Source organism: Limanda limanda, chromosome 5 (genome assembly GCF_963576545.1).
Source record: "Limanda limanda chromosome 5, fLimLim1.1, whole genome shotgun sequence".
Classification (NCBI taxonomy): domain Eukaryota; kingdom Metazoa; phylum Chordata; class Actinopteri; order Pleuronectiformes; family Pleuronectidae; genus Limanda; species Limanda limanda.
The window spans coordinates 17,936,457-17,950,760 of NC_083640.1; the positions used below are offsets into that span (position 1 = coordinate 17,936,457).

The 14,304-nt window shown below is 38.9% G+C and overlaps 1 protein-coding gene across 1 annotated transcript; it reads right to left on the reverse strand.

Moving 5' to 3' along the window:
* Nucleotides 1-966: 966 nt before the first annotated feature.
* On the reverse strand, nucleotides 967-7,820 carry mier3b (mesoderm induction early response 1, family member 3 b). The gene is made up of 13 exons (XM_061071615.1): nucleotides 7,811-7,820; nucleotides 6,949-6,973; nucleotides 6,560-6,705; nucleotides 5,873-5,995; nucleotides 5,622-5,745; nucleotides 4,811-4,884; nucleotides 4,460-4,532; nucleotides 4,211-4,359; nucleotides 3,930-4,011; nucleotides 2,689-2,783; nucleotides 2,460-2,587; nucleotides 1,664-1,815; nucleotides 967-1,508 (listed from the first exon to the last, which is right to left on the reverse strand). The coding sequence occupies exons 1-13, from the start codon at nucleotides 7,817-7,819 to the stop codon at nucleotides 1,033-1,035; spliced, it is 1,656 nt and encodes a 551-aa protein (XP_060927598.1). The 5' UTR covers nucleotide 7,820; the 3' UTR covers nucleotides 967-1,032.
* Nucleotides 7,821-14,304: the final 6,484 nt, after the last annotated feature.

Sequence of the window (14,304 nt, forward strand, 5' to 3'; positions counted from 1 at the left end):
TTTAATTAAATCTCAACAGTAAAAGTACTTTACTGTGCAAGTTGATGTCGGTGTTTAAACCCAACTAATATGCTTGCATTGCAGTATTGCCATTATGGTTTGTCGGAACGATAGCCTCCAAGGAAGAGGCAGGATTTATATTTAAAAAATAACTTGATATTCAACAAGATGACTCCCACCATTTTACTCTGGACAAGTAATTTTTCACCCGTTTAGAATAGAAAATATATAAAATATTGGACTATAATTTGGGTTTGACTAGAAGGATTATTAATATGAACTGTAGCAAACATTCAAATGTTCCAATTTGGCCCCTTTAAACGATTTAAAAAATAAAACAGACGAACTAAAGAAAAGCTTCCACAGGAGATAATAAAAAAAAATTAAATAAAAAAAGGAAAACCAAGTTGGAACGTCTCAGCAGCTGAAGCCAAAAACATCCTGGTCTTCAAGCTAATCTCTGTGCTAGTGTTGTTCTTCATACAATATCTAGCCATTTTATTTGGAGACAAATAAAATCTTTAGGACTAGTCTGGTTACTGAACAGTACCTGTAAACCGAACACTAATTTAAAAGGAAAAAAAAGTACCACTTCAAAAAACAAAGCAGGCAACTACATGCTAAAAACTAGAGGCAGAGAACTAAACCAGTTTTGGCAGCTGGAAATGGCAGGATAACATATTGTAGCTGTGAAGACGTGTGTAGATGTCGGGGAGGAAGATACACAACTCTCCTACTGCAGCCGCTGGGCCCCACTGTACATGGACGTTCCACATCTCAAGACCGCAAAAAAAATTAAATAAATGGCTATATAAACTCTTGAGAGAAATCAAGATTTTAGTTCTATATGATAGACATCACTGATGTCATATTACACAAAAAATGAAAACAAAGTATATTCATATACATATATATAGATATATATATATATATATATATATAATAGAATTTAAACAAATTGGATTCTCCAGTGAGTTCAGTCTTATGTACAAGCAAGATAAGGGGTTTCAAAAGAAGAGCAAGGGAGGAAGATCACTCCGATTGAAGTGCTGCAGTGTGCTGTGTGTGATGCCGTGCATGTGCTCCCAGAAACCCGTTGGGCTCGCCGTTGCCAGCCAAGCTCCCAAAGTCTGTGACGGATACTGCCATTTTGGCCCCTGTGATTCGATGGTGGTGCGTCGTTGTCCGTCGCGCCTCGAAGTCAACTCCAAGGTTACCCACAGACACGTCATTGATAAAGGAGTCAGGCAGCGCCAACTTGAGTCTCTTTGAGGGCCGCTCGCAGTCCTTGTTGCCGCACCCTCCTCCTAGCTGGCCCAGGTCAGTGTGGTAGAAGCCGGCGTCAAGCATGTTGAGGCAGTCGGTGTCTGCACCGTTGGAAGGGAACCCGAGGGATTCGTCGTGGTTAAGGGACCCACGATGAAGACTTTCCAATGGCGGGAAGCTGTAGGAGTCGAGACAGCTCACCTCGGCAGGGCTGCACACTGTGGCTACACTGTTACTCAAAGCTGCAAGGAGACAGGCCACTCAATTAACACTCAAGAAGTGGAAGACATTTTGCAAGAAACACATTGACTCCTGAAAAACGTTATCTTACAAAGGAGGAAAATTAATACAATAGTTTCAAGTATTTCTAGCTTCTGAAGCTTGTCCCATGACTGACCTGTGAGGTCGCTGGCAGTGATGGAGTTGAGCAGGCTCAGCTGGTCGGTGGTCGTCTCCAGTCTTCCTCCTCCACCAGCTCCCGAACACACTGAGGAGGAACTGTCCACTGCCAGTCCTTCCGCTTCATCCACCAGCCGGTCCATCAGGTCACTGAACACAAGACAACATTTATCAAAACAAGCTCCTTGACAGTGAGTCTCACACAGTATGACATGCATACAAGTAGTCTTGGTCTCAAAATACGAAAGAGAAATTACCTATGCAACATATGATATGTAATGAGTTGAGGGGTTACATTCATATTCCAAAGTGCCCAAAAAAATACAACAAATAAATACAATATGTTCACTTTGCTTAATACCTTATGACAGACCACCATCTCTCTAAATAAATATCCATCCACTGTTATATTTTCCATACGGTTTACAACCTAGAGTCTTTGGGTCCATTGGTCCAAAGTAGGTGGCTGAGGTAGGGGGAGCATCCCCCATCTTTCTGAGAAATTAGTTTATCATAATTAGATTTGTATAATCAAGAAGAGTTAGTACTCAGAATGACGCCCAAGTACCTAAAGACCTTTTTGGCCATCTGAATTTCGTCTCTCCGTCTCACTGTTTGGGGTTTGTCTCCTGTGATCACCATTGCTTCAGACTTCCCCTCATGACCTTGTACCCTGAGATTTCCCTCAGTTCCTCAGACATCGCATGAGAGCAGTGTTTTTTCAAAGCTCATTGTATTAAACATAGACACAAATATGAACCTAACACAGATGGGTGTCTTCCCCTGTCACTTACGTTACACCGGGATAGCTGCTGTATTTTTTCTTTCCAAACCGATTCTGCTGCACAAAGAAGTCGAAGCGCTCCGACTTCTTCCACATGTAATAAAACGCCACACATTCTGCTACAGTTCGTGTTGGGACCTAAGGGGGGAAAGGAAATCATTAAAAAAGGAATGAGATACTCTCACAGCTTTATATGCAGCGAAATGCATTAAGAAAATCGGTAAGTAAATCAAACTCACTTTGTGTTTCTGTATGAGGTGGAAATTTTTGTCATACATCTGTAGTGCATGTTCAAAGTTCTTGCATTCATCTTCTGACCAGGGAGGAGATTTTCCTGAAAGGAAACCAGAAAACCAATTATATATTGATGCACAATCTCATGATGCAAAACAAAAGATTAAGAACATCAGGAAAATTATAGTCAATCTATATTAGCCCAAAACTGTCTTTTTATATAAAGAAAAACTAGGTTACCAAAGTCTTCCTCGTGATGTTTGAGGATCAACATGCTTTTGATGTATAACACACAAAGTGCACGTGTTTTACATATTTATATCTTGCATTTCTATTTATTATAATTCTTGGTCTGTATATTTGTATGTATATATTTCAATTCTTGGGTTGGAGCAACTAACAAAATCCAAGGTCCCCCCTGGGGCTCAATCAAGTATCTTATGATCATCATTGCAAAATCAAACGTCAAAGAATGAGGAGGTAAAAACTGTTTCATGGGACTGAAGGATTTCCAAGTAGTCTTCCAGTGGGATGAGATGTTCCTATTGTTATAAAAAGGTTGCCAATTAAAAATGTTACAAATTCATTTGCGGACCCATTGCCATGGACCTTATACGTATTATATTCAGGAGTGCACAATCTCAATAAGAATATCAATAAACCAGAGATTAAAAGATTAATGAGTGTTAGACACAAGTACTACAGGGGATTTGTGTCATATTTAACTTTCATTATTTAAATATTAAGTGTATTTTATTTGGATGTAATTTTTTCATTTTCCTTGATGTGTGCTTTATCAAGATGGTAAAGATTATGCAATAGAAATCCGTTCTGAATTCTCGCTCCATCTCAGCTCATGTGTGACAGAAAAATCCTGTCAAATAATCATTGGATGAGTCTGATGCTTGCTGTGGACATTTATAAACTAAAGGTAACGAGTGAGCCTAGAAAACTCACTAAACTTCAACAAGTGGTCACTCAAATCTACTTTTGTTGTCATCTACCCAGTACAATGTTGAAGTTAAGTGATGCAGGTTATTTTCCCTCGATGGAAGCTTATGTTCTGTTTATAATCTATTATGTGTTTAAATATCATTAGGAGAAAACTTTTTAGCCGATGCATTTATAGTAAACAACTATATAATTGCCACAGGACCCTAGAAAATATTTTTCTGTGATTTAAGTTTGCCTGGCTGGTACAACAAATCTACATAAGACAAATTAAACCACCATTTTCTTCTCTTACCTTTCGAGGACTTAATGCGGCTGCAGTATCTCTCTGATGCTTCGCGGGTGCTGTAGTTACACTTGATTAGCTCATGCAAGGCCTATGAGGAAAGAGTGGAGTGGTCAAAACCGGAATATTGTGTGTACCTTAGAAATAAATTATTTGCAGAACTCAGAAATCAACTTTAAGCAGGACATGGTAACTGGCTTAACGATAAAACGATGTCTACACTCACATACATTGTGTATCTGCTCATCACTAAGGTTAAACATGAAAGGTTTGATAATGACATGACTGACCTGCTCATTGTCTCGAACGTGCATCCCTGGTTTGTCAAATCCTATCTTTTCATCTGTTGTTCGTGACAACACTTCAGACAGAAAACCCCTGACCTTGTTTTCAGCCATTGTACCTGGGCTCCACAATAACTCATCTTCATCATCATAAACTGCAAAAGAAAGTACATCACAGGGACATTAGTCACATTGTGTTGTCACATTAAACAACATATAAGGCGTAAGCTCTAGAAACAGAAATGCGGAAGTTACCTTTCTCCCCATCTTTGTAGTGACAGAGGCAATAAGGAACCTCTGCTTGGTACTGTGTTCCCACCATTATTTCCTTTAATAGAAAGACAAAAACATTATATTTGAACCTACAACTAAACTGGTACAGAATCCGCATGAAAGATGTAGTTAACTTAGCCCTAAGGATATTCAAACAATACTTTGGTTTATTGGTTGGTTTGGATGGAAAATTAATAATTAATCCCGTTTAATTTATGTAACTGAATATGTGTTTTTTTTGACTGTATAAAAATGTTCTGAATAATCTGAACTGAACTATGTAATTTCAGATTTCATGGATAAATGTGTTTCAAGTTGAAAAGTGTTGTTTACCTTTCTGGAGTCTTCTGGGCTTGGGCCATCTTCATCACACTCCGACTCTTTGTCACCATCCGATATGGCGTTGGCTGTAAAATAACATATAAACAACGTCAGCTGAATACCTTTACACAAAAGGGGCACAACTCAGACTGGGTGGCATGATTTAATTGTCAAATGTAGTACTGTAATAATTGATCTTGCCATTTCCACTGCTATAATAAAAATCACTGACACATTAACTACTTTAAATCTTTACTTCTTATATCAAACCAAGACAAAACTGATATAAGACCGGGCCATTCTGTTCAATGACACATCGTTGAACAGCATTTTTTTTTGCCAGCTCATAAATTTGATGCAGCTCTTTGTGCATGACTATAATTAAGCGAGTACAGAAATTATTAGAAACGCAATTTTAAAGTGGAATTCAAAAGTCTTGAGACAACTTTCCCCGTCACTTGAATTCAACGGTTCGATCTGACTGTAAATAATTCCACTTTCAGGGTTTTTCCTGCAGAGAATACGGAGTCGCCTCCGTCAAATTCCGTGCTCGGTTAGGAAAAGCCCTGAGTTTGTGAATGTTAAACTTAGCTAAAATAGTTCTAATTGCAGAGTTTACTAGTTGCCAAAATGTATTAAGATGTATAGATATATCATTTTCACACATCTAAAAAATATATAGAATTGAGTTTCTGCATTATTCTAAAATTTGAACTTATGTCTTGAAAGTTTAACTCATTTTTAAACAGGTTCTGCATTACAAGATTTAATCTGGCAAAGAAACAGACAAGTACTTCTTTAGTTTGTGTAACTTATCACTTACATCGTAGTGTTCTTGGGAAGAAATCAGTGGCCTCATGGGAGGTGACTGAAGGGGTCAGATCATCAGCTGAGGACTGGGTCTCCTCCTCGTAGTCTCCAGACAGCAAGTCTTTAGCTATTTCTTCCTAAAGAGAAAAAATAATGTCCACTGTTAACAGACATCTATGAAAATGTATCTGTTTTCTTCTCATGTTTTCCCCCAAATCTCATTTAATTGCTGGGTAACACCACAGAAGAACAGCAGAAGTTCACCTTGTCCAAAGTCATGTCTGGCAGCTCATCAGTGAGGTCTCCTGACGAGCTGTCTATACTGGAGCCTGCTGATGCCTCGTAGCGATAGATGGCCAATAGTTCTTCCAAAGGCATGGTCCCCTCCTGGTAGGGAGAGAGGCAAAATCATGTTGACTTAATAAACTTAATAAATTAAGTAAACATATTACAGATTTATCCATCACAATCTAAATTACTATACAACATTCATATTGAAAATTGTTACATATTTCACGTAAACGGTCCCAAAGGTTAGGGACTTCTAAAAACTTTGAGGAAAAACAAGATTTATTTTGATTCCAAATGTAAATATATCACAATAGGACAATAATCTGAGTATTATCAAGTAATATCTTTTTTTTTTTTACTTAATTGACCTTTAGTGATTTTACTTGTACTATCTGCAGCTATGAACCTGACAAGTTCCCCTGTCCTCATAAAAGCCACAAAAGCAATTGTCACAGTCTTAAAATATTAACATTTTTTCCTTGTGCCATCTCAGCATCAATATTTACAGCCCTACATACACGACAGAGCACTCTGGCTTCTACTCAAATTAAATGATACATACACAACTTTCATATGCACAAAAATGCTAATTCAACTGCTTAAATTTACACGTGTTCCATTTACACAGGTAAAAACTGTTACGGGCATTTTGAAGTTCACCTTTTCCAGATCTGCAATCTCAGATCTGAAGTTCCTCCCTCCATCTAAAGACTCTTCCTCCTCCAGAGTCCTCTCGTCATCGTACTCATGAACTAACATTTCTGCTGTTGGGTCAAAGTCATGGTCCTCTGACGATAAAGAGCCAACTGAGTGAGAGAAAGGGGGGGGAAAGAGAGAATAATTAATGTCTCATTCTTATTACAGCGTCATAAGTTAGATTGCTTTAGTCAATTTCAAAGCCATTTCCTAAGACAACACACTCCAGTGCACTTTGTGCAAACACTATCATGTCATCTTGAAATCTCTTCAAAATTAAAATAAACTCGACTAGATAATCAAAGTTAATTAAATACGTTTGCAGATTCAGATTATAGCAGAGGTTTCCTTACCTGGACTGGAACTCCCTAGGGAAGCCTGCAAGAGAAGAAACCCAGGGCATAAATGAAAGCTGTGGTTGAAACACGAGTTCAACTGTAAAGCAGGAAATTCAACAGCATACATGGAAATCAGGAGAAGCTAAAATGCCTCTAATGTCCGGCAGTACGAGCAGCGGCACTACTCGGCAGGTCGCACCGCTAACGTTACCTGCAATAGGTGGCTAGTGGGCTGAGTCGCTAATAAACGCCCGACACAAGAGGACAACTGGGACCGAACCAGGGTTTAAACCCCCGGCATCGAGCTGATCACATGTGTGGGACTCGATCCGAGGCGACACACAGAGACACTTCCAGGCAGGGCGATTCAAAGCGGTGTCGGCTCCTAAAACTGCTAGCTAGCATCTAAGCTAGCCCCTCCACCAGAGCCTGCTGTTAACGCTATCCGTCGACAAAATGTAAACACTAATTTGGTTTGCGCGGCACCTTGGTGCCCGGAGCCGGCTCGTCCTCACCACCCGGGGGTCTCCGGTCGAGCCCCGCGAGAGGACACACAGTTTGAATCCATCCCACCCAAAGTGTAGCCGGTTATTTCCTCTAAAAACCAGCGCAGCTAACGTTAAAATTTACGTATCAATTTACACCGCCGCTACACCGGAGCAGCTGAGAGGCGCAGCGGCCTGGTCGTGGAGGATCCGCCCGGACATTCAAGCAGATTTCAGCGGAATAAAACTGACATTCCAGCCGCGACACACGCTCCACGGACGGCAAAAAGCGTCGTGGAGCCAATCGACGGCACAAAAGTGAAAAACACCCGACAGAATTTGTACAAATATCGATTAAAGATCGATTGCTTCTCCCCTGTTTTCCCTCTTACCTCCGCCATATTGGTACCTTCAGCTAATGGGCTCGTTCTAGCGCAGTACCCGGATCTGCGCTCTCAGCCAATCAGAGCTCCAGGTGTCCGCTCGAGTCGTGACGCCGTTCAAACCAGCCACTGCTCACATTATAGAAGCAGATCCTCGATATATGTAACCGGGAGGATAAAACATGCACCAGTGGAACAGGAACATCACCAGTATACCATGTGTTTATGGTAGTTTCCCCATCATTATTGTGGAAGCTCAAGCACATTGTGGAGCTCTATGACCAGAATTGTAGTTTGTGAATATGGGCTTCACAGATAATATGTGATGAATTTATTCTCAGTGTATCACACAGTGACGTTGGGCTTGAGTGCATGAACGTAACAGCTGGATTTATGTATGCAGCTGTTTTATTTAACCCCTTTGATACACAACATGGGTTTATTTCCTGTATCTTTGCAGTGAATGCATTTCCTCACTTACTATTTTCAGGTATTTCCCAATTCACTTGATTTTGATCGTCACAAATCCTTATTTAAATATTTCCTTTGATACTTTTTGAATTAAAATCATTTTTTGTATAATTACCCTTCTAATCGCTTTTACTCAAATAGGTAAAAATGACATATAGAGTATATTCACTACGGAACAACTGCCATTTATTTCACAGGTTTGCTCTTGCACATCTGATGCCTGTAAATCTTATTTTACAAACGACAACTAGTGACCAAGAGAAATATGTAGAATACTAAATAGCTGTTAGCTAGCTAGCTTCTAGCTGTATTAAAAACAGGGTGATGAAGATGAGGAGGCAATTCTTGGTTTATTCTTACACTTCTTACACAATTTGATGAGTGTGAAATCTCTGATGCTGAGAATCTAAAGGTTACACAGGATCAAGCTGGAGTTGTGAGTGTGTCTTGGAATCCAGCTCTCCTAAATGAAGAAGGCTCCTTTGACGACACTCGTCTGATGGAGACTCATCAAATTAGGCTAAATGAAGAAGGAAGAATAAGCTATAAAAGAATAAAGGAAAGAAAGACACAGTTATGCATGAAATAATGTCCACACCAACATTTAGTACATTTTGTTCCTGTTATAATGGTCACAGCACCTTCAAAAAAAATCAATTAATCAATTTATCATATAAACAAATTCAGCTGTAAAGCTTAAGCTTGGTAGGTGTGATTTGTGGATGTAGAAATTACCCAAAAATTTGAGATAATTAGTTTGGTCTGCTACAGGCCACCAGAGGGCAAACTAACACTTCAAAAGTAGTCCAAAACTCCCAACAGCATCCATACTGCTCCCTCCCTTCCTGTTTTTGATGACTGTCTAACCTATTTGGATATGTTATCATGCATTTTCATTGGAAACAGGTCTTCAGGTTTGGTTGGAATTGCAAGAAGTACAAGTGGAATAAAGGCCCAGTTGCAGTTATTATAATGAAAAAGTTTTACTGTACCGTATCACTGTGAGCAGCAGAAGTTGAGGATTTCTGCGGTATTACAATAAAAAAGTTTATTTCAGAAATTTTCCAAAAAAATGTAAGAAATATAACTTGACTTTCCCCTTAGTGTCCATCCTTCCACTACATCATTATTGTCTTGTTTTTGTAACTCTCATACCTGCAACTTTTCCTTTGCTGGCTTTCATTCCTTTGTCCACTCCAGAAAGTCACCCCACAGATTTATATGCAACTACTTTTGAGATTAGTGCAAGAATAACCATATCTCAACCCCCCTCTCTGTCAAATATTAACATTAGATGTAGGAGAGGGTCAGACAGTAGTGTAGTGCAGGGTATACGCAGGTACACGGCGTATAACCACTTATTTCTAAATCAGCATAGCGTATACCCACTTCTATATCGCCTGTTGTGTGCATCATTCATTCGTGTCCTGCAAGCCGTTTCTAGGTAAACTACAAATGCAAGAGCACACGTCACTGTTTATAACACTGTTTACATCCTTTGCTGGATGGCCTGAAAAAAATGAAAATAAGAAGTATAGAGTATACCACTCCTCCATGTACAACTACACCACTAGGCTCAGACAACTTGACTGACTGTGTTTAATTTCATCTCGTGATAGGAACACAGGTTAATTTACATTAAAACTGCAGCCACACCAGTGTTTACATTCACTCAAACTCATTTAGAACCTTTGTGGTACTGTGGAATCTATACATCCTTCTTGCATTAACACATCTTATCTCCTGATGTGGACTTGACACAGCAGTTTAACTATTAGCCATGCTGAGTGGTTGGTTTCAAATGGTGGGTGTTTAACTCTTCAACTATAACAAAGAGTCACAGGGTTTTGTTGTTGTTTACTTATTGGTCACAGTTTGTTATTTTATTTGTCACTGCAATTAAACACTTGTGTGAATTCCCCGTAAGGTGCAGGAAGGGCAGCGTGGGCTTCTTCTGGAGGACTGTGCAAACAAATGAGTCACTATCATCAGACGTCCCATAAGCAAGTAACTTCCCTGGTTGGACCAAAATAAGGATCATAAACTGGACCAGAGTAAGATTCAAGATTAGACTACGCAGCTTTAACTATCCTTAATGGGGAAACTTATTTGCCCCTTCAACAAATTATCAACAGTTTACTAAATAGTACAGAGCCATACTGTACAAACTAATCTAAAAATGTCTTATGTCTAAAAAGTCAAATTGCTGTCCCATCAACACTATTGCTTCTTCTTCTCCTATTTCGTCTCATCAGTAGAAGTTGCTGTAACTTGTTACTGTCTGTGGCCGTGGAGGCTGTGTTTGTGTGTACATGTCCAGCCATTACTTTCTCAGTCTCTCCTCTCTCTGTGGTTTATTTAGGATTACCACAATCATTTGAAAGTCCACTTAAAAGTCCACTTTTGCAGAACAATGCAGACAGGAAGATGTGGGCCCTCACCTTAGGAGTGATGCTGTCAGGTCATGGTGTTATCCTCTGACGTCGGTTATGGAGAGGCGGCTGCCAGAGAGTCACAATCCATTGTTGGAGTGTAAAACGGATGTGGCTGATTAACACTGGCCCACACCTACACTGGGTTTCGCCATTGTCCAGTAACTGCCCACTCAGCTAATGTGGCAACGGATGCGAAGAGAAATTGGAAAACTGACAATTTACTCATAACTATCTATTATGTATTTGAGGCCAAATGGACTCATAAGCTGCATATCTATTGATCTTGATATGTGGAACACGTCACCGCACAATATCAAACTCACAACATCTGCAGGTCTGAGGCATTTAGTATTATTAACATCTGCAGTTGATGGTATCAGGGCAGGAATAAAGCATTATCTGACCTTGCACATAGAGTACTTAATATTGTTCTGAAAATCCATATTGGAAAACACTTCTCAGTATAAGGGGAATTGAAGTGTTCATACTAAATCAGGATATTGAGAGATCTCATCATGAAGCTGGACTATTGATAATTCCTCAAGTTGCACAAAGGAACGATCACAGCGACGTTTTTTGACTTTAACATGAAATATCCATGGCACGTTGAAAGACAGGCTTGAACCTTCCAGCCGACTAGGACCTCTCTGTGTCTGCGTTGGTTTTCTCCAAGTTTATCAAAGGAGAAGCGTGAACATAATCAATGGATGTAAACATAAACATAACGTCATGTCATAGTGAGCTTACATTGTCGTAACTGTAGCAATGTCAGATGAAATTATTCACTATACACACATTCACTTCTCATTTTATGAGGAACACTTGGCTGAAATACTGACTAATAAATAACTTACCATACCTTCATGAAGTTTATAATGTTAATTTTTTTTGTTGAAACTTGTTATATAGCTGTATATAAATTTATATATCTACACAAACCACATCCTCTGACATTGTATCATCCTATCTTCTTATTTTAATGTAGATAATATTGCAGTTTGACAGAACCACAGCCTGCAGCCTCCGAATCTATCATTCATATGAATCAACATGTCTCTAAAACAACTTCCTTCACCAACTGCACATTCATGCAACCACCATGAAGTCAGGATTGAATGCTGTTAAACTTTTTTTATATACAAGAACAAGTTGATTTCACTCCTTAACATTAAATACAAACCACTAGGTGGCACTGTGTGACAGCTGAGACTTCTTCATGACTCAGCTTTAGCACTGTCCATGTCCTCTGTGCTCTGAGCACCACCATCAGTCAGGCTGCAACAATGACTGCGAGAAACCCGCTGCCTGTTGTGTTGATATTCTTGGGAGAATCATGTGAATCTCCCCCACGTGCTTTGACACAGATTTGTATGTGTTTACATGGAGCCGACAGTATTTATCCCCACATGCGGCTCACTAAAACAGTAAATCAGCTGCACAGCAAGTCCTACACAGTCAACAAACCTTTCTGAAGGACTTACTCATTTAACAGTTTATGTTACTGGTGAGTAACATAAACAGGCTATTGATTGTTAAGAATTTCAAGGAATTCCCAGAAAACCGATTGCAAGCATCAACATTTATGTGACACTATGACACAGTGATGCAATTTAATATTCTGCCGCTTTAAAATGTATTATTAATGACAAAGAATCCTTTCCTGGAATAAAAACAGCTTTAGGTTTTCAGTCAAAGTAAAATGGACACATAAATAGACACAAATAAACTCAAATAAAATGAAACGTACCAGTCAAAGTAAGTACTTGCTTTTAAATATACTTTTAAATAAGTAAAAATAAAAGTACTAGACAAGGGTATCCAATTCCTAATGTCATAGTTTACTACATAATTGAGTCTCAATTGTGGTCTCTTCTTTCATTGAAGGAAGCGGGGTCAAATGTAACTTGTCCATTAGATCTCGTTATTGATTATTAAAAAAAACAGAAAAATAATGTGAGTGTAATGCAATGCTTTGTAAAATGTAGGAGAGTATTTACTGATGAATGTGGTGCTGATGAAAAGTACCTGAAAATGAATCTATTTCAGTAAAGTGCAGATACATAAAACCGTTACTTAAATACTGTAAACCATATTTTGTTGCAGCCGAACACAGCAATTTAGAAGACAGAATGGAGGAGTGAGACTTTCCATGAAAAGAAAAATATCATAGAAATCCCATCATGGTCATAGGAGAAGGATGAATAAGCATTTGTTTTAAAACATCCTTGACACAATGAAAATCCCTGCAATACAAATTAATTTCTGCAGTTGCATTCAAAGACATGTATTTGTGCATTCAAATACATGTATTCATGTTTTCTGAGTGTGTGACACTCAGAAAACCGGAGACTAAGCCCTGATGCTCAGGCTTAAACATCTCCTGCTCCTCTTTCGAGTTGCTGAGTGTTTGATTTATTTTAAGGCTTAAAATTGAGTCAGGGTTTGTCTAATATAACAGCTAGAATCATCAGCCTCTCCCTGATTCAAAGCTGTTACTTACAGAATAACGTTCAGCAGACAGACTTAGAGTCACAGTTCTTTGAGTATTTAGAAATTTCGGGCTTCAACCTCAACATTTAATGTGTTAAGGCACACAAATCCGCCCATTCAAATCTGCTGTTTGACGTCACCCCTTTCCATCAGACATTTGTCAAAATTAACTTTAATGTGAGACAGCTTTTATGTAAAAAATAGATTTGCGATGTGAAGTCTCTCAAAATAATTATATGTCTAAATTTAACTGCACCCTCTCAGCTCTGTAGAAGGTGCAGTTACATTTCTGATCTATTAGGGGCACATTAGCAGCCTGTAGGTACATACATGAAGGATATTACTGTAAAAGCTGAATTGGACTCTTTCTGCTGGATTGTTAATCAGGTTTTCTTTCAGAAACAGGACAATGTCTCCTTACTCTAACTGGCTCTCAAGTCTGCCTAGCTCCTTGCAAAACACCTAAACCACTAGTCAAATTACATCCTAATGTTCTTCTTTTTTAATGAATAAATATTTCTGAGAACTGGAATTGTTCTGGGAACTAACGTGGTTCGTTTTGGTGCAGGTTAAAAGCTCGAAACCACAGAAGAAGAATATTAGGCTATGTTTTCACCTGTCTGTTGGTTTGTTTAATTGTTTGTTGGTTAATTTATTTGTTGACAGGATTAAGCCAAGCCCATCAAAACAATTTCCACAAAATGGCCTGGAAGCACCCATGACATTTTGGTGCAGTTGCGGAATAAGGGGCTGATGCAGGATTTTTATGGGTTATGTTTCATGACAAATAAACCATTCACATTATCAGACCATTTCCTGTTTTCTTTCATATTTCTACTTTAAGAACCAGACGATCATTTGTAGGTTTGTTCAGCCCTTGGTGGAGGTATGTGATCCATTGTTTTCACAATTCTAGTTTTGAAAAGAGATGATTTGTTTTCAGTTTTTTTCCCTGCATGTTCTGTGTTCAATTTAATGTGGTGCTCTCCACGTCCCTATGGAAGATGCTGCCATCAATTATTTTATGTTTTCAAGTATGTTTCTGTTTTCTCTAATGTGTACACATTATGGTATACATTCAGAACAGAAGTTGGTTGAACAGCTGCT

Bases quoted from the DNA above. Each gene is read 5' to 3' on its own strand.
- mier3b (XM_061071615.1), bottom strand. The intron at 2,784-3,929 runs GTAAGAGAAGAA...GTTTCCTTTCAG, and splicing joins CCGCATTAAGTCCTCGAAAG to GAAAATCTCCTCCCTGGTCA. The intron at 1,816-2,459 runs GTAAGTGACAGG...TCTTGTGTTCAG, and splicing joins AGCAGCTATCCCGGTGTAAC to TGACCTGATGGACCGGCTGG.